This window comes from Mesoplodon densirostris, chromosome 19, assembly GCF_025265405.1.
Source record: "Mesoplodon densirostris isolate mMesDen1 chromosome 19, mMesDen1 primary haplotype, whole genome shotgun sequence".
Lineage (NCBI taxonomy): Eukaryota > Metazoa > Chordata > Mammalia > Artiodactyla > Ziphiidae > Mesoplodon > Mesoplodon densirostris.
This window is the reverse complement of record NC_082679.1, coordinates 5,782,295-5,807,485: the sequence shown is the minus strand read 5'-3', so window position 1 is coordinate 5,807,485 and position 25,191 is coordinate 5,782,295. Positions and strand designations below refer to the sequence as shown.

Genomic DNA, 25,191 nt, shown 5'->3' with positions numbered 1-25,191 from the left:
TGTCCTCAGTCATCCTCTCACCGTCCACACTGAGCCAGAAGCGTCCTCGGGGTATTTGCCTTTCGTCTTATACGTTTTCTCCTTTTCCTTTGGCTGTTTGTTGGTTTTTGTACGTACACCTAACTTCTAAGATGGCTGGGCCCACTGTGTCGTTTCCCAATCTTCGTGCAAAGTGGATTACTTTTCCCCCCAGCCCGCTGAGGCGGACGTATCCTACCCCGTTTCCCTTGTGTGAGCTCGAGTTTCTGAAAATCCGTGCAGTTTGCGGCGCAGGGTTTAAGTGAGGGTACTTTGGATGGCTTTTATCCGTTCCGTGCCTTCCCTGGCTACTTGGGCCAAAACTGCCACTTCGCATTCTGTACGGCGACTCCTGAAAGGTGGCGGCCCCGGGATCCGTGGCGAGATGGGCGCAGACATTATCTCCGTGCCTGCTCCGTACAAACGCTGCAGGGCCGTCGTCGGCCGCCGTAGTCCGGCGCGGAGGCTGGGCGAAGGCGCCGCAGTAAAAGAATTCACGGAAGTGCGGATTCTAGGAGGTCGCGGTGGGATCAGGAGAAAATCGGGACCGTGTGTGGATCTCTGCGTGGAATAGGATGAGGGAAACGAGGTGTCTGTGGGCGTCCGGGTGGGGTGGAGCCGTGGGGTCCGTAGAGGGAGAGGAAGCAAGTGGGAGTCGGTGACTGGGGTATTTATGATTGGGGTGACGGAGGCAGTCCTGAAGGATTCTGGTGTTAGTGATTATAGGCCAGTCGAAATCTAGGATTGAAAGTCCGTAATCAGAGTTTTGTGTCTGTCTGCAGTGCTCTGTGATTGAGGACTGCTGTAGGGAATGATTTTTGTCAATGAAAGCGGTGTCTGGTTTGGAGTCGGGATTTAGTAGCGGGCTCAATGACAGGGGCGGGGGTCTCATGGTCAGCGAACCTGGGTATCTAGTCTAGGTTTCGGGATTATTCCGAGTGTATGTGACCAGTGGTTGCGGTGGGTGGTCCAGGTGTGTCAGTCGTTGAGAGGTTTGTGAGAGCTGAAGCTGGTCGGTGGGTGGTTGTTTTCAAACGTGACTTTCTCCTTCAGTTCCTCAAGTCCAAGGCCTCGTTTGCCAATCGCCTTTGGCTTTCCACATCTTCTCTCGACCCCGTAGAAATGAAAGCGTTGTTGGAGATCGAGGATTAAGCACACCTGAAGTGGTAAGGTTTCTACTAAAGATGAGGATTTTGCCCTTCCTGCAAGTTTACTGTGTGTGTGCATACACACACTTGTAAATATTTCCATTCAGAATTGTTCTAGCACAAGTAAAATAACATCTCTATTACCCCAATTCTGTTCTCCAACGATAACGTTTGTTAAATTTTCCGTATAGTTCCTTTTAGTCTTCATTGTTCTATGCTTGATTTTCACAATTCCAATAAACTGCCGAAATTTTACTATAATTTGCCTCATCATTTAATTTTCTATCATAAACATTACTAATAAATATATCATAAAATTTTTTTCTGTAAGAATTGTTTTTTAAAAATTTCTAACAGACAAACCTGTGCCATTAATGACTGGAATCACTCAATATGTGCATTCATTTAGATAGAATTTATCTTTTTTTTTTTTTTTTTTTTTTTTGCGGTACGCGGGTCTCTAACTGTTGTGGCCTCTCTCGTTGCGGAGCACAGGCTCCGGACGCGCAGGCTCAGCGGCCATGGCTCACGGGCCTAGTCGCTCCGCAGCATGTGGGATCTTCCCAGACCGGGGCACGAACCAGTGTCCCCTGCATCGGCAGGCAGACTCTCAACCACTGTGCAACCAGGGAAGCCCTAGATAGAACTTAAATGCTTAAATACTCATTTATCACTTCTGAGAACAGGTTATGATTCTGCATTTACATAAGGGTGTGGTTCCCTGTCCCTTATCTCCACCATGATTTTGAATTTTTTTGCCATTGTGAGTGGTGTCTTTCTACTTTCGATCTTTTTATTCACTTTTAATTTACTATTACACAGAAGAGTAATTACGTTGAAAAGATTTGTTTCTGCTCACCCTACTGATCTCATTATTGCAAGCTTTCCCATCTCCCATGATTTTATTATGAAAAATTTCAAACATATAGCAAGGTTTAAAGAACTATACATTTGAATTCCTGCATGCCTGCCATGTGGATTTTATCATCATGATTTTATTGAGTTTCCTTTATCGTATATGTATCCGTATATCACTCCTCTAATCATCATCAATCCACCTTTTTACATTTTTGAGGGTATGTTTTATTGTAAGTTGCAGATATTTATACATTTTCCCGTAAATATTTTAGTAAGCATATAATTAGAGTTCTACTCATAGCTTTTTTCTAATAACAGCTTTTTTTATTCATACACCGTACAATTCATCCACTTAAAGCATACAATTCAGTGGTTTTTATTGTAATCACATTCCTTGAACTCATTTTATATAATGCATGTTTTTATACTTTTACTAAATGTGTATATAGCCACAAATAGTAATCTTGTTCTATGTACTTTAATTTTTTCTCTTGGTTTTCCTTTGTTTGTTTCTTTCATATAATGACGATTAGTGAAGATGGTTCAATGACTTTGAACAGGTCCATGAGCACACATGGTTTCCAAGGAATAGCTGTCCAGGTCCTCACCTTTTATATGTTCTCCTTCCAAAAACTGGTCTGTGATAATTCCCCTGCCACGGGGGCATCGTGTTGTGCTGGTTCTCCTTTCCCATCTCCCCTTTCACAGTCACCCCATTTCCACTTCACAGAAGGAAGAAATAGTACCCACACATTCACAATCTTCTATTTTATTGCTCCAGGGTGTATTAGCCTCTGGGACCCCAAATAAAGGAACAGATGGCTTTGAAATCAGGTGGGTGACAGTGGCAGTGACAACATCTGGGCCCAGAGGAAATTTACACTCTAAGTGAATTTATTTTTCAGCTCACAGGTCGTGGCTCCTGGAGCAAGATACATCACGTGACGTGAGAAGGTTTCACGACCTGGATATCATCATTTGTGGGGACATCACTGCCTGGAGACTAAGATTTCTAACCAGAAGTTTAGGGCAGTTCAAGAAGAGGCTCAGGAGACATCCTAGCTTTGGCCATTTCCCAATAACAGATGAAAATGATCAAGGACCAGGTGATTTTTGGTTTGTCTTATTCTTTCCTTCATTCTGTAATTGATTTCTGGGGGGGACTTTAAAATGCAATTGAATTCAATAGAAATAACAAATTGGAAAACTAGAATTTGTGCAGAAATAAATTTAGATTTAAATTCAACATCAAGGCAAAGTAGCATCAGGAATATATTGTTTGTGGGACCTACACTAAATGACTGATGTTGGAATATCTTCTGTGATTGGAGTATCCAGTGGGTTACATGCACTGTCGACTCATGTCTAGTATCTCTGACAGTCGTCACAGCCAGAGACTCCTGATGATGATGGGATAGGCATTGACTCTGAGGAGAAAGCTGACCAGTTCCTCAGAGGATGTCACTGTATATTTCATGGCACTCAGGTCTCGAGACTTTTTAAATGGTTCGTCCTAGAGGTGATATGGCAGACAGTGTCCTTAACTACAACCTTCTCATAAATGAAAAGCTGGTTCTTTAGAGACCCCTTTGGAAATAGACCAAGAAAACTCAGCGGGCACAGTGCTTCATGGGACCATAGCAAGGTGACCCGTGGACCCAACCTTGTAACGGTCAGGGTTAGCTTGGGAGTAAAACCTAGGCGACATAAGAAAATGGAAGGGTTGCATGACTTTCCAAGGTCCCCTATGAACAGGTGACTGAACAGGTGTTTGAGTATAGATTTAGCAGGAGGGAGTTGAAAGTATCTGTGTCTGGTAAAGTTGTTGCGATCTCAGAGGGTTTGCTTTAGAACGTCCCGCTATTAAACATAGAAAACAAACTTAGGGTTACCAAAGGGGAAAGGGGCAAGGGGAGATGAATTAGGAATTTGGGATTAACAGATACACACTACTATATATAAAATAGATGAACAATAAGGACCCACTCTGTAGCACAGGGAGCTATATTCAATATCTTATAATAACCTATAACGGAAAAGAATCTGCAAAAGAATAGACATATTCAATATGTGTATGTATGACTGAATCACTTTGCTGTACATCTGAGACATTGTAAATCAATGATACTTAAGTTAAAAAGAAAAAAACTTCCAGCTCTTGAAGGTAGTCCACTTCCCTTCCCTGTGTTCAAAGCCACATCCTACCGCCTCATCTTTCATTACCTTTAGAGAATTTCATAATACAAATACGCTTGAATACATTTGTAAAGCTCCAGTGATGACAAAGTACATCTAGTGAAAAAGTAAGAGTCCTCTTCATACGCTTCTTTCCTAATCCCCCGGTGTCGCTTAACAAATGTGCAGGAGTGTGTACTTCCAGTCACTGAGCTGTGTGTACATCTGTGTCTATATGGATGTTTGCGGGTGGATCTAACTCAGCTCTTAGGTCTTTGGGTAGTGCCTTTCCATTACTGTATTTACTCTTTCATAAACTGAGTTGGGAAATGTGAGACCTCACTTTATCCTCTATATTTATTATTCTCTCTTTTATATTCTCCATCATTTTGTCCTTGTGCTGCATGTTGAGTAATTTCTTCAGATCTGCCTTCCTGTTTATTATCTCTTGAATGTATCTGATATGCTGTGAACCTGACTGGAAATGTCAATATAAATAATGTACCTATGTATATATGTACTTGTGTGTTTTTTGAAGGATGCTATTTATTTTCTTACTTTGAATAATGTTCTTTACTAGTCTTTCATTCTTTTAATATGTTTTAGAAAGGTGTTTTTATTCTTCCTAACATATAAAACATACTTAATACGTTGTATCTTTTTTTTTTTTTTTTTTTTTGACGGTACACGGGGCCTCTCACTGTTGCGGCCTCTCCCGTTGCGGAGCACAGGCTCCGGACATGCAGGCTCAGCGGCCATGGCTCACGGGCCCAGCCGCTCCACGGCATGTGGGATTTCCCGGACGGGGGCACGAACCCGTGTCCCCTGCATCGGCAGGCGGACTCTCAACCACTGCGCCACCAGGGAAGCCCCCCGTTGTATCTTTTAATTATAGCGTCTGGAGTTTCTTCATGGTTGATTCTGATAATGGTTATGAAGATTCCTGGAGAATGTAGGAATATGTTTTGTTTGTCCTGATGTCATTAGAATATACTTAATACCTGGCAAATATGTACTCACTACAAAAAATATATATATATATATATACAGCAAATGTTAAAAATATATATTGTATGTTTCTAGTTTAGCAAGAGGATTAATGACTACTTATTACAGAAACTTCTGATTTGCTGAATGATGGTTGACTGTACAATTACAGAATATTTTGTAATACATAAGTTAGAACATGGATAGATTTTGCTTCTATGACAATGTAGTTTTAAAAAATCAGGGCATTCCCTGGTGGTCCAGTGGTTAGGACTTGGCACTTTCACTGCCAGGGTTGAATCCCTGGGTTCAATCCCTGATCAGGGAACTAAGATCCCCCAAGCCTCGCAGCACAGCCAAATTTTTTTAAAAATTAAAAAATAAAAATAAATAAAAATCAAAGCACCTCCGTATATAGATGTAGCCTAAATGGTGAAAAAGAGCAGAACAACTTCCTTCACTTGCCTTCCATTTCAGTAACGAGAGAAACACTCATATTAAACAGGACCGTGTTGTTACAGGGATCACTGACACTGGAGGATGTGGCCGTGGACTTCACGTGGGAGGAGTGGCAGCTCCTGGCCCCTGCTCAGAAGGACCTGTACCGGGACGTGATGCTGGAGAACTATAGCAACCTGCTGTCCATTGGTGAGAACAGCTCCCCTTGGTCCCTCAGGGAGTCCCCAGTCAGTGGCCTCTCTTTCTTCAGCTTCTGAAAGTTTTGCCGTGTCCATGGTGCCCTGAAGTAGTAGATGAGTCTCAGTTCCTCCTCTGGTCCCAGACTAGAGTATAATGTGCCCTCTCCTGAGAGACGAGCCTTTCCTTTGCTGAGCCGCAAATTGCATAGTTCGTAAAATGTAACATTCTTCCATGTTGGCAGACCACAGCCCAATTCAAGAGTCTGTCTCTCTGTCGTTTCCCATGAACAGGGTATCAAGCCAGCAAGCCAGATGCTCTCTCCAGATTGGAACGAGGAGAACCGTGGCCAGTAGAAGATGAAATCCACAGTCGAATCTGTCCAGGTGAGTAAGAGAACCAGCACTGGGCGGCCAAGGGAGTCATATTCTAATCATTCAGAGATGTCACAGCTGTGTATGTCTGAGGACATGGAAGCATAGCCTCCACCGAAGAGCTCTTTTTGTTTTAGCAGTGTCGAGGAACGTATCTCTTCTTGGATTTGATCCTTATTTATTTCACCTGGGTCTTGATTTTTTTTTTTCCTCTAAGTTTCTTCTTAGAATTCTCAAATCTTCCCATCATTCTTCCCCCAGCACTATATCACTACCTGTTCCTTCTACTTGTCTTGCTATGAAATTCAACCTTCCACACCTCTCTCTAAAGAGAGATGTTTTGATTTCAGCGCTGTCTTCTGGTAACTGCACCTTCTTGCCCCTTTGGATAATAAATAATTTCCATTCCTAACGTTCACACCATCTTTGATTGGAGGTTAGGATTTCAACGTATAAATTGTGGGGGGAACATAAACGTTCAGTCTCTAGTACCTTCTGTTTCTTTCTTCATATATCCTGGCTGTGCTGGAAAAACCTCAATCCTCCTCTTGTGTTTCTTCTTTCTTCTGACACCAGCAATTCTCTGTGACACCAGCTAAGTGTCCTACAGTTTAACTCAATTCTGACACACTCTGCCTGGAGAAAGCATGAGATCCCACAGGTTAAGGGCTCCATCACACAAGACCACCCCGACCTACACTTCAGATGCCAAACACAAGTCCAGGTTGTTACCTGTGCTTCTGACCAACTGGCTGTAGCCCGGAGCTTCCCAAGACTCCCTCCTCCTCAGGTTCAATTCATTTGCTAGAGTGGCACACAGAACTCAGAGAAACATTTTACTTACTAGATCACCAGTTTGTTATGAAAGGATTTAAGTCAGGAACAGCCAGGTGGAAGAGATGCACAGGGTATGGGGAAGGAGCGTGGAGCTTCCATGCCCTCTCTGGGTGTGATGCTCTCCCAACACCTCCTTGTGTTCAGCCACCTGTAGGCTCTCTGAACCCTGTAATTTTTAAAGGAGGCCTTATCGCCCTGGGCATGACTGATCATTAACTTCATTTCCAGCCCTTCCAGCAAATGCAGCCATGTGTGAGGGGGCTAAGTTGTGCTCTTGGCAGCTAGGAATTTAGCTTAGGCCCCCTCATCTTACATCCTTTAGGAAAAGGAATGTCTCTGGTAAGATGCCTTTAAGCAGCTATATGAGTGATGTGAGTAGGTCCCTTGGGTGAATTGCATTCCATGAAGACAAAATAGCAAGGTCAGAAGCCTGAGGCAGGAGCAGGTTTTAGGAATCTGGAGGAAGCCTGTATGAGTACAGTGGAGTGAACGAGAGGGACAGTGGATGGAGAAAATATGGAGATGATGGCAGTAAGGCAGTAGGTGGAGTTTGGAGTAGACACGTCATGTAGGACCTTTCAGGGCCACTTCAAGGACTTGATTTTTTTGTGTGTTTTTTTAAGATTTTTTTGATGTGGATCATTTTTAAAGTCTTTATTGAATTTGTTACAATATCGCTCCTGTTTTATGTTTCGGTTTTTTGGCCACGAGGCATGTGTGATGTTAGCTCACCGACCAGGGATTGAACCCACACGCCCTGCATTGGAAGGCGAAGTCTTAAAGCACTGGACTGCCAGGGAAGTCCATGATTTTTTTTTTAATTAATTAATTTTTTTGGCTGCACCGCACAGCTTGCAAGATCTCAGTTCCCCAACCAGGGATTGAACCTGGGCCACAGCAGTGAGAGCCCCCAATCCTAACCAACAGGCCACCAGGGAACTCCCAAGGACTTGATTTTTTAAAAACAATCAGATGAGAAAACAGTAGGGCATAATATAATTTATATTTAAAATGATCACTTTGTGGGACTTCCCTGGTGGTCCAGTGGTTAAGACTCCATAGTTCCACTGCAGGGGGTGCAGGTTTGATCCTTGGTCGGGGAACTAAGATCCCACATGTGGTGTGGTGTGGCCAAAAAAAAAAAAAAATGATCACTTCGATATGGGAAAAGAATCTGAAAGAGAATATATATATATATAACTGAATCACTTTGCTGTACACCTGAAACTAACACAACATTGTAAATCAACTATACCCCCAATATAAAATAAAAAATTTTTTAAATAAAGTAAAATGATTACTTTGGCTACTTTGTAGAAGGGAAGTTGAAGCCTGAAATCCAGTCAGTGGAGCCCATTGCTGTAGTATAAGACAGAATGCTTGTCTTCAACCTGGGTAGAGGGGGTGAGGGTCATTGAGCTTGGAAATATATTTATAAAGGAGAGAAGGCATTTCCTATTGAAGTAGATAATGGGTTGAAAGAAAAATACAACTGAAGGATGACGCTAAGTTTCTTGGCATGAGTCTGGGAAAGAGTGGAGTCGCCATTTCTGAGATGAAGAAGGTGTATGGAGAAGGAGATGTGAGTTGAGAAATCAGGAGTTTTGTTTTGGACACTGTAATTTAGACGTGTTTATTCACATCACCTTGGATGCAAATGCTCTGTTGCATTTGGATCTACCCGGGGAATTCAGGGAGAGTTTAGGACTAGAGTTAGAAATGTGGATGGATTGAGATCTCCTATGGGATGCGTACAGATTAAGAAGAGACTTGGATTAAAAAAAAAAATTGTGGGCACTATACTCAATGTTTTGTAATAACCTATAAGGGAAAATAATCTGAAAAAGAATATGTATATATAGGGCTTCCCTGGTGGCGCAGTGATTGAGAGTCCGCCTGCCGATGCAGGGAACACGGGTTCGTGCCCGGGTCCAGGAAGATCCCACATGCTGCGGAGTGGCTGGGCCCGTGAGCCATGGCCGCTGAGCCTGCGCGTCCAGAGCCTGTGCTCCGCAATGGGAGAGGCCACAGCAGTGAGAGGCCCGCGTACCACAAAAAAAAAAAAAAAAATGTATATATATAAAAATAAGGAGGATTCATATAGATAAATATATTTATATAAGTAAATTTATATAAATATAACTAAATATATTTACAGAAATGAACTTATATAAATTATAAATAAATATACTTATAGAAATTATATAAATATGTAAATAAATATATAGAAATAAATTTATATAAATATATTTATAGAAGTAAATTTCTATAAATATATAAATAAATATAGAAATCCTATACTAAGGATTTATTTATATAAAACTGAACCCCTTTGCTGTACACCTGAAACTAGCACAATGTTGGAAATCAACTATACTTCATTACAAAAATAATAAAAAATTAAAATTGAAAAATAAAAAGATAGTAGAATTGAAAAAAATTGCTATATGTATACAAATATCAAATCATTATGTTGTACACCTGAAACTAATATACTGTCGTATGTCAATTATACCTTGATTTGAAAAAAAAAGAAAGGAAGAAAGATTCCTCTGAGTAGAGATTACGTACAAGCAAGGTAGAATTTAAAAAAAAAAGAAGAGCCTTGGACCACTAGCAGTCAGGAAGATGAGGATTTGTGAAATGCATGGTTTCCTAATACATGTACTAGGACCTCTTATTTTCAGAGTGTGTATTTTTGGTAGATTTGGGGTGGACCGCCTGGACTAGTCTATACATAATGTTGTAAGCAGGCCCTCTTGAGCCTACTTGGTGAACCACAGCCTTAATGTGTGCTAGAGGAGATTAGTGAGAAATAAAGCAGTACATTCTAGGAGTGAGATTTTAGTAACAAACAGAGGATAAATCTGCAGGTAATATGTGGAAGTTCCTCTTTTGAATGCAGCATCTTTGCTATAGTTCAGGGCTATGTGAACTAAATTGTCTAAATGAACAGTAAAGATGGGGACTACTTTAGAAATGTAGGGGAAACAGAGCTTACAATGACATAGAATGATAGCGTGATATATAGGGGGCATATCTGGGATTTGAGTAAAGATGAGGAAGGGCAAGTAATGACGGTGTGAAGTTGGAAATGTGCAAGGCCTTGAGGAAACTGTCAAAAGATTGGCCTGAAGCCACTTGAAGGCCAGTTTTAGAAGGTATTGGTAGAGGAATGAGTAGAGTGTGGACATGGATAAATGGAGTAAAAGTTGGTAATGTAACTTGTATTTCCAGGCTGTTCTGGACTTTGTTAGTACAGTTGACCCTTGAAGAGTACGAGTTTGAACTGCATGGGTCCACTTATATGCGGATTTTTTTCAGTGACTACATACTGCAGTATTACACCATCCAAGGTTGGTTGAATCCTCAGATGCACAACCTTGGATACAGGGGGCCGACTATAAAGTTATACTTGGATTTTTGACCACATGGAGGGTCTGTACCCCTATCCCCTGCCTTGTTCAACCGTCACCTGTAATTGAGGTACAGTGGTGGCACTGTGAATTTGATCTGTATTATCCTTGGATACGTAGTCTATCTTTTGAACTGGGTGGCAGCAGTGTGAGCTACAGTTAAGTACATCCAGTAGTTCTAAGACAAATGGCAGGCAAAACTGTCAAGAGTCTTGGTCCAGGATCAGCAGTGTGATCCTTTAGGACCCCTTAAATGGTAGAAACCAAGATGGGTATGCAGACTTTTGAAAGAAAATTCTATTAGTGGCAGGATGTCGGTTTAGGGATCACTACAATGAAATGGGAACAATTTAAATGTTCAATATATACAAGTACAAAGGGTGAATGGAAAAGGTGCCAGTTCCCTAGTATGATATTGTAATATAAGATATATATGTACTTGGTCTTTGTCCCTGGTTTCTGGCATAGAACTCCTAAAAGTCTTGTAGTTTCCTGAGTATAGGATCACTTATTTCCTTTATTAGTATTGGTATAGTCAATGTTTGGTGCTCCTCCATGTGCTTTTTAAAACCCAAAGTCTTAATGTTTTAATAATTGTAAACTTGGTCACATGCCTTCATCTATTGATACTTTCGGTCTACACATTTTTCCATCCTGTCCTGTATCCTTATATATATAATATTTATATACAAATGATTCCCACATTGTTATCTCCTTTCCCACATGGTTAAGACTTTTCTCAGGATCTTCATAGCCAATTGAATTCTTCATGTCTGTTTTGGATATCCAAAACCCACCTGGAGGTTGGTATGCTTTGAAATGCACACTTGATTTCCCCACATTGTGAACCTCAGTAATAGTCCCCATCTCATTAAAAACCACTACTCACCTATCCAGTGGCCTAGGTCACATAATTAGGAATAATACTTGATTCCTTGCATTTAAGGATTTATGTATGTGTAAATGTGTCCCACAGCATTTGGAAAAAAATATCCCTCTGTCTTCTGTGGTCCAGTGCTCATAATAACTTGATTTTATTATACTATCAGCATAATTTATAAGGTTACAATTACAAAGCAGCCAAATCTCTATTTGCTCATTTTGAATGCTCTAACCTCGTTTATGCCCTGTTTTTACCTCTTATTTTCTTTGTTTACATTATTGTATTTTACCCTTGTCCAAGTGATAACAAACATATATTGGAGTTTCTTTTTTTTTTTTTAGTTGAAGTATAGTTGATTTACACTGTTGTGTTAATTTCTGCTGTACAGCAACGTGATTCAGTTATACATATATATATATATATACACACATTCTTTTTCATATTCTTTTCCATTATGGTTTATAACAGGATATTGAATATACTTCCCTGTGTTATACAATAGGACCTTGTTGTTTATCCATCCTATATATAATAGTTTGCATCTGCTAATCCCAAACTCCCAATCCATCCCTCCGCCACCTGCCTCCCTTTTGGCAACCACAGGTCTGTTCTCTATGTCTGTGAGTCTGTTTCTGTTTCATAGATAAGTTCATTTGTGTCATATTTTAGATTCCACATATAAGTGATATCATATGGTATTTGTCTTTCTCTTTCTGACTTACTTCACTTAGTATGATGATCTCTGGGTCCATCCATGTTGCTGCAAATAGCATTATTTCATTCTTTTTTATGGCTGAGTAGTATTCCATTGTATACATGTACCACATCTTGTTTATTCATTCATCTGTCAATGGACATTTAGGTTGTTTCCATGTCTTGGCTATTCTGAACAGTGCTGCTAAGAACACGGGGTGCATATACCTTTTTGAATTATAGTTTTGTCTGGATATATGCCTGGGAGTGGGATTGCTGGATCATATGGCAACTCTATTTTAAGGAACCTGCATACTGTTTTCCAGGGTGGCTGCACCAATTTACGTTCCCACCAACGGTGTAGGAGGGTTCCCTTTTCTACTTGGAGTTTCTTTAGATATATTTTTTTAATGCTTTTCTATTTTTTAAAAATTAACTTATTTTATTTATTTATTTTTGGCTGCACTGCGTCTTTGTTGCTTCACACGGGCTTTCTCTAGTTGTGATGAGCAGGGACTACTCTTCGTTGGGGTGTGCGGGCTTCTCCTTGCAGTGACTTCTCTTGTTGCGGAGCATGGGCTCTAGAGTGCAGGCTCAGTAGTTGTGGCACATGGGCTCAGTAGTTGTGGCTCACGGGCTCTAGAGCACAGGCTCAGTAGTTGTGGCTTGCAGGCTCTAGCATGCAGGATCAGTAGTTGTGGCACACGGGCTTAGTTGCTTCGCAGCATGTGGGATCTTCCTGGACCAGTGCTCGAACCTGTGTCCCCTGCATTGGCAGGCGGATTCTTAACCACTGCTCCACCAGGGAAGCCCTGGAGTTTCTTTAAACTGAAGTCATAGTGTTGTCCATAAAGATCCAGCCTACACAAAGGCGTTTGTTAAGTAGTTTCACTCTGTACCAAGCTATGGGAAGATTCATTCTTCTCTTCTTTCCTAGAAATGAGGAAAGATGACTGTCTTCTGCAGGAGGACTTGCAAAATCAAAGATGTCCAAAAAGAATGGAACGATGTCACGAACGTAATGCACTTGGAAACCTTGTTCATCAGAGCAAAAGTAACTTTCCTTTAAGGCAAAATCATGATATGTTGGACTTTCATGGGAAAACACTGAAATCAAATTTAAGTTTAGTTAACCAGAACAGAAGCTATGAAGTAAAGAACCCTCTTGGAGATGGGGAATCCTTCCTCCATGCAAAGCATGAGCAATTTCATAGTGAAATGAAATTTACTGAATGTGGAAGTTCTATGAGCACCAATTCACAGTTCATTAAGCATCTAGGAACTCAGAAGATAAATAAACCCCACTTATGTACTGAATGTGGGAAAGCTTTCATCAAGAAGTCCCGCCTCATTGATCATCAGAGAGTGCACACAGGAGAAAAACCTCATGGATGCAGTATATGTGGGAAAGCCTTCTCCAGAAAGTCCAGGCTCACTGAACACCAAAAAACCCATATAGGAGAGAAACAGTATACATGCACTGAATGTGACAAAGCCTTCCCCAAGAAATCACGGCTGCTTATTCATCAGAAAACTCATACAGGAGAAAAACCCTACGTATGCGAGGAATGTGGAAAAGGCTTCATCAAGAAGTCTCGGCTCATTAATCATCAGAGAGTTCATACAGGAGAGAAACCTCATGGGTGCAGTCTATGCGACAAAGCATTCTCCAGGAAGTCCCGGCTCATCGAACATCAGAGAACTCATACGGGAGAAAAACCATATGAATGCACTGAATGTGACAAAGCCTTCCGCTGGAAATCACAGCTTAACGCACACCAGAAAACTCATACAGGAGAGAAATCATATATATGCAGTGATTGTGGAAAAGGCTTCATTCAGAAGGGCAATCTCATTGTACATCAGCGAACTCACACTGGAGAGAAACCCTATATGTGCAATGAATGTGGAAAAGGCTTCATCCAGAAGGGCAATCTCCTCATACATCAACGAACTCACACTGGAGAGAAACCCTATGTATGCACTGAATGTGGGAAAGGCTTCAGCCAGAAAACATGCCTCATCTCACATCAGAGATTTCACACTGGAAAGACTCCCTTTGTATGTACCGAATGTGGAAAATCGTGTTCACACAAGTCTGGCCTCATTAACCATCAGAGAATTCACACAGGAGAGAAACCCTACACGTGCAGTGACTGTGGGAAAGCCTTCAGGGATAAGTCGTGCCTCAATAGACATCGGAGAACTCATACAGGAGAGAGACCCTATGGATGCACTGACTGTGGGAAAGCCTTCTCCCACTTGTCATGCCTCGTGTACCACAAGGGGATGCTGCATGCAAGAGAGAAACGTGGAGATTCAGTCAAGTTGGAAAATCCTTTCTCAGAGAGTCCCAGCTCATCACATTCAAGTGATATCGTACAGGGGAACAACCCTGTTAATGTGGTGAGCGTGCACCCTCCTTCTGTGGCAGCTCAGACTCCATTCCACAGTGATGGGTTCCTAGCAGATAGGAATGTAGTAGCCCTTGTGGGACAGCCAGGTGCCACAGGTGCAGTGTCAGCAGATAATAGCATTTGCACGGAAGAAAAACCTAATGGATGCAGTGAGTGTGGTAGCACCTTCAGTGATCAATTACGTCATATTTTACATCACAGAAAACACACAGAAATAAACTGTGATACAGTGAAAGTGGAAAACCCTTGAATAAAACCTTCTAGGTCATCCTGTGGCTGGCGAGTGTATACTGAGACAAACAGTATAAACACAGAGACTGGGAAAGCCTTTTGTGGAAAGATAGACCCTATCAGGGCTTCATAGGTCACATACTGTCAGTGAGGACATAGTTGGTAGAAATTTAATGACTGTGGAAAAGTCCTTCCCCAGAAATAAGACTTCAGTTGGTATCAGAGAGTTTACACAGGAGAGAAACTGTTGGACCTTTGAAGGCAGTAACTGTGGCAGGGTTGTCAGTGGTACATTCTGCCTCATTGGTTGGCAGGGGAAATCGTGTAGAAATAAAAATCTGAACACACCAACTATGGAATGCCTTTGGCAAAATATCAGAAAATGCATGAAGCAGATAAGCCCTGTGAAAGTGAATCTTTTAGAGATTTCTGTCACAATCCTAACATAATCATATATAAGATTATATACATAGTGTACATTTTAGGACAGTATACCTTGAATCAAATGCCTAATTGATACGTCAGTGACGCTTTAAATCAAAGGAGGGTGTCTGTGTTGCACATCATTGATTGAAGTTATAATGCAGTTCACCCCCCTTGTTTGGGGGACATGGGTCTTCTTTTCCCATCCAGGATCATTATATGGTTAATTCTTGGATTTCTTCAGTTCTAAATTTCTTCAGTTTGTTATTTCAGTCTACCAAAAGTCCTTCAGAAGGAAACTGATTACATTTAATCTGATAATGTAACATAGCATGTTTGGATATGCTTAACTTTATAAATCTCACCTGGAGGAACAAAGCTCAAAATTCATGAATAACCTATCAGCCAAGCTCTTGCCCTAGAAGATAGTTCCCATCCTGTACACACACCACTCAGAAAAACTTTAACTGTTTCCTTGACCTGGTCCTGTCCTAGGACCTATAGATGATGTCAGTGATGAACTTAAGAGAAAGTCCTTGCCGCCTTTGAGCTGGAAATTTTTTTAAAGCTAGGTTTCATGCCTATAGCAATTTTACCCTCTGGCAAAGATAATCAAAGGATGTGTACACCTACATTAGTTGAAAAGGACATATAGTGTAAGGAACAAAGTATCCTGATAATTTTCTGTTTAAGGGACATATCAGAGGGGGAAAGGGAAAGGATTTACTTAATTTTACATAGAAAAAGATATGGATACTTTTTAAAAATTTTCACATCCACCTAGATTATAAATTCCTTGACAGTATATAGATAATTGTATACTCCCCAGCACATAGCAAAATAGGAAATGAATTACATGTAGATTTGAAAAATGAATGAAGGCAAATGAATGACCTCATGGACTAACCAATCAAATTTATTTTTGTCACTGAAGGAAAGGAGCTACTGGCAAGCAGTTCTCAGGCTCAGTATTATTCCAAGAAACATTTGTTTCTTGAATAGAGGCTCCTGTCAGACTATAAAAAGGGCAGATCAAAGAAGGACTAGGATCCATAGAATAAGCCTAATTAATGGAAGAAAATAACGTCACTAAAAATGGAGGACTGGGGAGTTCCCTGGCGTCCCAGTGTTTAGGAATCGGCAGTTTCTACTATGGTGTCCCAGGTTTGATCCCTGGTCAGGGAACTAAGATTCCACAAGCTATGCGGCACGGCCAAATAATAAAATTAATGAAAATGGAGGTTGGTACATGAGACAGGTGATGGTGAGATCCCTTTGAATGTTTTGGAGAACAAGCCTTACATTTGTCCACAGGCTTATCACCTTTTAGAGTTGCCGCCATTTCAAAGATCTAAGCTCCTTTGTAGCTCAACGAATTGAGACGTGATTTAGCCTCATCATTCCTTCTCTACTGGGACTGGGGCCCTTGTCCTTTATTTCTCTTCCTAGGGTTCTTTTCCCTTGATCCAATAATGATGTATCCAGCTTAAAAACAGTGAGTCCTGCTTATAAGGAAGAAAAAAAAAAGTGGAAATTTGCCATGGAGTGGCTGTCCCATAATTGAATTTCCAAACTCTGGGTGTGTGAGTAACTCACGACAACAAATATATTTCTGAGCATCGGCACTGTTGTAGACACAGGATATGCTGGTGAACAAAACATGCAAAGTAGTGGCCCTTCACAGGATGGATTCAGGACAGATGCTCCTCAGCAAACCATCAGAAATGGATTCTTCTTCAACTCGGAGTGCAGCTCCCTTCCACTTCTTGTGAATTGCACATCCTATCATGGCAGTCATGGCGTCTTTCCCAGTGAAATCGTCCATCTGGGTTCCCGAATGGGCTGCCCAGGCCTGCCCTGAGGACCAGGTGCTGAACTCACCTTTCAGAGGCTGGCATTCCAGGTAAATGAAAACGTTAATGGGATAGGGAATTCCTGGTCGCCCTCTTTAAGAAGGCCATACCAGCGTCTATCCTCTACTTGTCTACCCCTCGCGTTCATAAAAACTATAGCTAACAGTTATTAAGTGTGCTGTTTGCCCAACAGTCACCGTATCATTTATTTAGCACTCTCCAGTGCTTCATCTTTGTGTATTTTAGGCAAACATTTGTATACATTTGAAGGCTAATTCCTTTCTCCTTAGTACAGGTAACCACCTACTGTACGCAGTTGTATGTGTCTGTCAAATGAGTGTTCCAACATCGGGGTTTGGAGTCTTAGTGGGTTGCTCTACCTTGTGTGTCTCTGTTGGAGAACTGGGGTCGGTGGTGGTTGTGTTAGTTGGCTGGGGCTGTCATAACAAAGTACCACAGACATTTTTTTCTCGCAGTTCTGGAGGCTGGAAGTCTGAGATCACAGTGTCAGCAGGGTTGATTTCTTCCAAGGTCTCTCCTCGGCTTGAAAATGGCCATCTTCTCCTCGTGTCTTCACATTATACCAGTTATATTGGATTAGGACCCACCGTAATAACTTCACTTAAACTTAATTACCTCTTTGAAGACCTTATCTCCAAATACAGTCACATTCTGAGGTACTGGAGGTTATGACTTTAACATATGGATTTGTGGGGAACACAGTTAAGCCCATAACAGTGTTATTTGTCAGTGAATGCCATTCAAGTTTATATTGGGCTAACTGATGGATCTGTCTGGTCGTCAGTGAATGGTAGTGTCTTTTCCAGGTTTGGCAGTTAACAAAGGGTCATATGGTCAGTATCTGGGGAGGCCCACGTGTGTCTGTGTTGAGAAGCTGGAGCTTTGGAGGCCCAGGATCCCTGGGCCACTGGGACAGACAATGAATGTTACTTTCTCTTCAGTCCTTCAAGTGAGTCCCTCTTTAGGGAAATACATGTATACATACATAGGCACTATACACACAAACACATGTATTTTCTGTAAAAGTAGTTGCTCCCTTGGGGACAAAGATAAGAAATAGCCACTATAGGGAAGAGGAAAGATTCCGTTTATGGAAAGTGCTTTAGGCTGAAAAATGAAGTAGAAGCTCTTCAGCTGTTCCTTCCTCAGTAGAGGACCATGGATGCTCGTTGGAAGAGTTGATTTTTGAAGGAATATATGCTGGATGCCTCTAAGAAGCTTCATTCACTCATTTCTGCCCCTGAGTAGCACTGCATTTGGGCTGTGCACATTTTCCTTTAACGGTGTTGCAAAGAGTCAGATATGAAGGTCCTGGGTCCTCAACCTCAAGTCCTGATATTTGAGATACAGGATGGGAGGTGAGGGGCCCTGTGATCTGGGAGGATGCAGGAAAGTCACAGAAGCTCGTCATCAGAAAATAATTTGTGGCCATGTTTGATGGAAGATGAGATCAAGATGATCCAGGAAGTTGGTGACTTACCCCAGAAATCTTTCACCCAGGCTCCAGGGTTTGGGCTGTAGAAAGCCGTGGGAGTGCTAGCTTCAGTTCTGCTGCTCTTGGGGCAAGCATGGAGCCTGAGGTTTGTGTGTTTCTATCTTTTAAAAAAAATTTTCATTGAGATATAGTTGATGAACAGTATTATGTAAGTTTCGAGTGTGCAGCATAGTGATTCACAGTTTTTAAAGGTCAACTCCATTTATAGTTATTATAAAATATTGGCTCTATTCCCTGTGTTATACAATATATCCTTGTAGCTTATTTATTTTATACATAGTAGTTTGTACCTCTTAATCTCCTACCCCATCTTGCCCCTCCCCACTTCCCTCTCCCCACCGGTAACCACTAGTTTGGTCTCTGTATCTGTGAGTCTGCTGCTTTTTTGTTATATTCACTAGTTTTATTTCTTAGATTCCATATGTAAGTGATATACAGTATTTGTCTTTCTCTGACTTATTTCACTTAGCATAACACCCTCAAAGTCCATGCATGTTTTTGCAAATGGCAAAATTTCATTCTTTTTTATGGCTGAGTAGTATTCTATCATATATATATACACTAGATCTTCTTTATCCATTCATCTGTTGATGGACACTTAGTTTCCTTCCATATCTTGGCTATTGTAAATAGTGCTGCTGTGAACATAGGGGTACATGTATCCTTTTGAATTAATGAGTTCATTTTTTAGATATATACCCAGGAATGAAATTACTGTTTCATATGGTAGTTCTATTATTAGTTTCTTTTTTTTAAATTGAAGTATAGTTGATTTACAATGTTGTGTTAGTTTCAGTCATACAGCAAAGTGATTCAGTTCCATATAGGAACTTTTCCATTATAGGTTATTACAAGATATTGAATATAGTTCCCTGTGCTATACAGTAGATCCTTGTTGTTTATCTGTTTTATATGTAGTAGTGTGTATCTGTTAATCCCAAACTCCTAATTTATTCCTTCCTCTCTCCCCGCTGTTTTTAGTTTTTTGAGAAACCTCCATACTGTTTTCCACAGTGGCTGAACCAATTTGTGTGTGTTTCTATCTTTGTGGAAGAAAGTGGTTTCATGTACCACAGTGTTATAAGGGATGGTTTCAGAAGTTCAGGTTTTGCGTCTGTGACTACGTGGCCATCCTCCAAGGGAGCTCTGGGTAGTAAACTCCTTTAAGGAAGTAACAAGGAGAGCTAAGTTTTATTCTGAGGGTATCTGGTAGGGGAATACAACCATTGTTAAGGTCATGTGCTTGGAGAAAGGCAGACCTGGGTGCAGATTGTAGTTCTAACACATAGAGTATGTTCCTGAGCGAGATATTTAATCCCAAAGCCTTAAAGAGAAATACATATATTTGGTCACTGCCTCTGGTTCCTGACACAGAGGTCATGAAACTCTTGTAATTTCCTGAGCGATGGGGGTGATAGGAGCATCTTACACAGAGCTGTTAAATCCCTTGGAATTTTCTGGGTGATAGGAGTGTCTTTTGTTCTAATAAAGTGACCCTGGGTGGGCTCCTGAATGGGGCTGATCACCAGAAAGGCCAAATCATGATTAGAAGCGTGGAACTCTCCACCCCATCCCTTATACTATGGGGAAGGGAGCGGGGACTAGAGATTAAGTTAATAATCAATTATTCATTTAAATATATATATATGTACATATATATGTAGTCATTTATCTTTAAAATGTATCCATGAGTCAAGTGGGTCATTTTTTTAAAAAGTAAAGGCAGGGCCTCCCTGGTGGCGCAAGTGGTTGAGAGTCCGCCTGCCGATGCAGGGGATACGGGTTCGTGCCCCGGTCTGGGAGGATCCCATATGCCGCAGAGCGGCTGGGCCCGTGAGCCATGGCCGCTGAGCCTGCGCGTCCGGAGCCTGCGCGTCCGGAGCCTGTGCTCCGCAACGGGAGAGGCCACAGCAGTGAGAGGCCCGCGTACCGCCAAAATATATATATATATATATATGTATATATATATATATATATATATATATATATATACTGCCTTTACTTTTTTTTTTTTTTTTTTTTTTTGCGGTATGCGGGCCTCTCACTGCTGTGGCCTCCCCCGCTGCGGAGCACAGGCTCCGGACGCGCAGGCTCCGGACGCGCAGGCTCAGCGGCCATGGCTCACGGGCCCAGCTGCTCCGCGGCCTGTGGGATCTTCCCGGACCAGGGCACGAACCCGTGTCCCCTGCAATGGCAGGCGGACTCTCAACCACTGTGCCACCAAGGAAGCCCAAGGCAGTATATTTTTAATAATATATTTAATGATATATATATGTTTATCAAATGAGGAAGTTCCCTTTTGTTTGGGGGGGTCCCCAAGACCCCCCTCAGGTTTGATAATTTGCTAGAAGAACTCACAGAACTCAGAAACCTTGTTATCCTCAAGGTTACACTTATTACAGAAGGGATAGAGACTAAAATCAGCAAGGGAAAAAGGAAAAGCCACACCCACAATGTGATTTAAGGTGGAGGCTGTGGATCCCATGGTGTCAGTGGACCTCTGCAGAGACTGGAGACTGAAGTGAAGCACGTGGGTGTCCTACCAGGCTGATGTGACCCAGCCCCAGTTAAGCCTCTGGACATCGGGGTCAGGGAGCTCCCCTGGTTGGTGGTACTCCCTGCCGGCTGTCACACATTTATGCCAAGAAAGTAATGCTCACTATTACGTATAAAATAGATAACCAACAAGGGCCTATGGTAAAGCACAGGGAACTATACTCAATATTTTGTAATAACCTAAAAGGGAAAAGAATCTGAAAAAGAATATATATGTAAATATATATATATGAATGTATAACTGAATCACTTTGCTGTACACCTGAAACTATCACAACATTGTAAATCAACTATACTTCCATTTAAAAATCAGTAAAGGGAAAAAAACGTCACACTGCCCATGACTCCATCGTGGGAGGGCAGCTGGAAGCTCCATGTTGGCAACTTCCCTGGGCTCTGCCCTTCAGGCCTCTTCCCTTGGCTGATGTTCATCTGTATCCTTTAACTGTAATGAACCCTCACTTTCAGCAGAACAGCTTTCAGTGAGTTCTGAGCCCCCTTGCAGTATTCCTCTTATGGAATATTGTCCCTAACTGCAGTAGCTCTGTGCTGCCTTTTGGATAATTTCTAGCTCACTAATTATCCCTCCAAGGCCTATACATAAGCTTTTAACTTGTGTGGACACATAATACAGGCGTATATGTTTCTTTACTTTTTTTCTCAAATCTGCCTAATTTTCTCTTTATAGTTTCCTGTTCTTTTTTTTTTTTTTCCCCAAGGATTTTGACTTCATTATTGGGACTTCCCTGGCGGTCCAGTGGTTAAGACTTCACCTTCCAATGCAGGGGGTACAGGTTCAATCCCTGGTCAGGGAGCTAAGATCCCACATGCCTAGGGGCCGAAAAACCAAAACATAAAAGAACAGAAGCAATATTATAACAAATTCAAGGAAGACTTTAAAAATGGTTCACATAAAAAAATAGATTTTAACTTTATTATTAACTGTTGATTCTCTGGGCCAAGAATAGTGCTTGGCACACACTAGATGCTCCATAAATACCTTTGAATGAATATACAGTCAATATTTCTATGGGGTTTAGAGGTTTCTTATTTAATTCTTATTTTTCAAGGGAAGGATCATTTTAATCCCTATTTTATAAATGAAGAAAATGAGGTTTAAAAGCATTCATATGTGTAGGGCTTAAGGCCCCCTATAGTTTCCTGTTCTGTAGACTTTTTTTTTTTTTTTTTGGCTGTGCTGCGCAACTTGCAGGATCTTAGTTCCCCAACCAAGGATAGAACCTGAGCCCTCAGCAGTGAAAACTCAGTGTTCTAACCACTGGACCACCAGGGAATTCCCTAAAATACTTTATTCTTTATAACATTTTAAACACATTTATTAAACATGTCATCTCTTGTAATTCTGGCATCTCTTGTCTCTACATGGTGAATTCTGATCCACCAAGTCAGGGAAGGCCCTTGATGAATGTAATAATATGTTTTATTAATCTTGATATCACCCCCATGTGTATAGTGTTTGGCAAATAAGTACATATATGTAGAGTTATGTATATATAGTTCTTGGTTAGCAAGAGGATATTACGGCTACGCATTATAGAAATTTCTCATTTGTTGAATAAATAGAATTATGAATGTATAATTGCAGAATATCCCAATAGGGTTTTCCTTCTACTACAAGGTGTTTTTTTAAAAACTACTTGTATTAATGCAGCCTATTTGGTGAAAATAACAGAATAACTTCCTTTACATGCCTTCTTCCTTACATCAATAGAAGGGAAACACTTTATATTAAACAGGACCGTGTTGTGACAGGAATCCCTGACATATGATGACATGGCTATGAAGTTCACGTGGGAGGAGTGGCAGCTCCTGGACCCTGATCAGAAGGACCTGTACCCAGATGTGATGCTGGAGAACCATAGCAACCTGATGTCTTGTGGGTGAGGACGTGTCCCCTGTGTCCCTCAGAGAATCTTCGGTCAGTGGCCATTTTTCTCAGCTGCTTAATGCTTCAGTATCTGCAATGCTCTCAAGTAGTAGATTCTCAGATCCTTCTCTGCTCCAGACAAGTGTATAATGTTCCCTCTCCTGAGAGAAAAGCCTCTCCTTTGCAGATGTGAAAACTTCCCTCAAAGGTAGCTTTCTCCCATCTTGACATCCCAGCCCAATTTGATGTGTCTAAGTCTTCTGTCGTTTCCCGTGGACAGGGTGTCAAGCCTGCAGACCAGATGCATCCTCCAAGTTGGAACGAGGGGAAGAACCATGGCCAATAGAAGATGAAAACCGCAGTTGAACCTGTTCAGGTGTGTAGCTGATAACCAGCAAGATGGGCGGCCAGGGAAGTCATATTCTAGTCAGTAAGAGAATGTCCCATGGCTGTGAGAGTGTTTGAGGATGTCTAAATAACTGCACCTCGTATCTATCTTCCCATATGAGAGCTTTTTCTTCACAGGTGTTTAAAGGGAAATAGACCCCCATTTCTTCCTCTGAGATCTGATCCCAGTGGTCCCTGTTTATTTTACATACATCTTGATTTGCTTTGTTGTTTACCTACTTTTCTTCTTAGGTTTCTTACATCTTCTCCTTTTTTTGTCCTCTGTCACAGCATCTCTGCCTATTTCTTCCACCTACCTTGCTACAAGATTCTACCTTCCAGCTCTTACTCCTAAGATCTTTGAAGGGACCTCCCTGGTGGCGCAGTGGTTAAGAATCCTCCTGCCACTGAAGGGGACACGGGTTCGAGCCCTGGTCCAGGAAGATCCCACATGCCACAGAGCAACTAAGCCCGTGTGCCACAACTGCTGAGCCCACGGCCGGAACTACTGAAGCCTGCATACCTAGAGCCCGTGCTCAGCAACAAGAGAAGGCACCACAATGAAAGGCCTGCGTACCGCAATGAAGAGTAGCCCCTGCTCGCCACAACTAGAGAAAGCCCACACACAGCAACGAAGACCCACTGCAGCCAAAAATAAATAAATTTATTTTTTTAAAAAAGAAAAATTATCTTTGAATTCAGCAGTCTTCTAACTAGTGCATCTTCCTGCTTCGTTGGGAAATAGTGATTTCCCTTCCTGACATTTAACCCCACGTTAAATGCTGTACCCACACCATAACCTGATCTCTGTGTGTTTATATGGTTTCTTAGCTTCTTGCTATAGATCAAATGTTGGGGTCCCCCCAATCATGTGCTGAAACCCTAACCACAAGGTGATGGTATTAGGAGGTGGGGCCTTTGAGAGGTGATTAGGTCATGAGGACCCAGAGAGAGCTCTTGTCCCTTATCCCATGTGAGGTGGGGGCTAGAAGGCGCTGTCTATGAGGAAGCAGGCCCTCACCAGGCACCAAATCTACTAGCGTCTTGATCATGGACTTCTTAGCCTCTGGAACCAGGAGAAGTAAATTTCTGTCCTTTCTAAACCACCCAGTCTATGGTATTCTGTTATAGCAGCTTGAATGGACTAAGACTTCTCTTTGCCCCAGTCTGGAATTCTCCAGAGGTTCTGTTTTCTTTATTCCCTCTCCCACAATTTGAACTCATCTGGAAGCCGAGTCTCACTCTATCATATACCCTCATTTCCTCCACCTCTCTCCATCTCCTTTGCTCCTTCAGACCACTTCTCATAGTTTGTAGCTTCTTCCTTTTTTTCTTTGCTTGTTTTTTAAATTAATTTATGGAAGTATAGTTAATTTACAGTGTTGTGTTACTTTCAAGTGTTCAGCAAAGTGATTCCGTTACACACACACACACACACACACACACACACATATTCTTTTTCAGGTTCTTTTCCATTATAGGTTATTACAAGATGTTGAGTATAATTCTCTGTGCTGTACGGTAGGTCCTTGTTGTTTATTTTATACATAGTAGTGTGTATATGTTAACCCCAAACTTCTAATTTACCCCTCCCCTGGCTTTTCCCTTTTGTAACCATAAGTTTGTTTTCTATGTCTGTGAGTCTATTTGTGTTTTGTAAATAAGTTCATTTGTATCATTTTTTTAGATTCCTCATATAACTGCTATGATATCTGTCTCTGACTTGCTTCACTTAATATGATAATCTCTAGGTCCATCCATTTATTATTTATTTACTTATTATTATTTCATTTTTGTTAACCAGGATGTCAACACAACTGAGAAGAAAGAGTATGTTCGTGTGTCCCCAACACCAGCACTATGGCCAGTACATAATAGGCATTTAACAAGGATTT

General features: G+C 41.4%; 1 protein-coding gene across 5 annotated transcripts; it reads left to right on the top strand.

Annotated features, from left to right (window-relative positions):
- Positions 1 to 530: 530 nt before the first annotated feature.
- LOC132480941 (zinc finger protein 613-like) lies at positions 531 to 23,941 on the top strand. 5 transcript variants are annotated; one of them, XM_060085548.1, is made up of 10 exons: positions 531 to 607; positions 1,072 to 1,184; positions 2,930 to 3,130; positions 5,708 to 5,834; positions 6,116 to 6,208; positions 12,963 to 16,999; positions 17,426 to 17,626; positions 22,795 to 22,922; positions 23,190 to 23,285; positions 23,588 to 23,941. In XM_060085548.1, exons 3-6 carry the CDS (start codon positions 3,110 to 3,112, stop codon positions 14,690 to 14,692), a joined length of 1,971 nt encoding a protein of 656 aa, XP_059941531.1. In that variant the 5' UTR covers positions 531 to 607; positions 1,072 to 1,184; positions 2,930 to 3,109; the 3' UTR covers positions 14,693 to 16,999; positions 17,426 to 17,626; positions 22,795 to 22,922; positions 23,190 to 23,285; positions 23,588 to 23,941. The 5 variants fall into 5 exon arrangements, with proteins under 5 accessions (XP_059941531.1, XP_059941532.1, XP_059941533.1 ...); XM_060085549.1 differs by having other exon boundaries at positions 22,779 to 22,922; XM_060085550.1 differs by lacking the exon at positions 17,426 to 17,626 and adding an exon at positions 2,806 to 2,858.
- Positions 23,942 to 25,191: the final 1,250 nt, after the last annotated feature.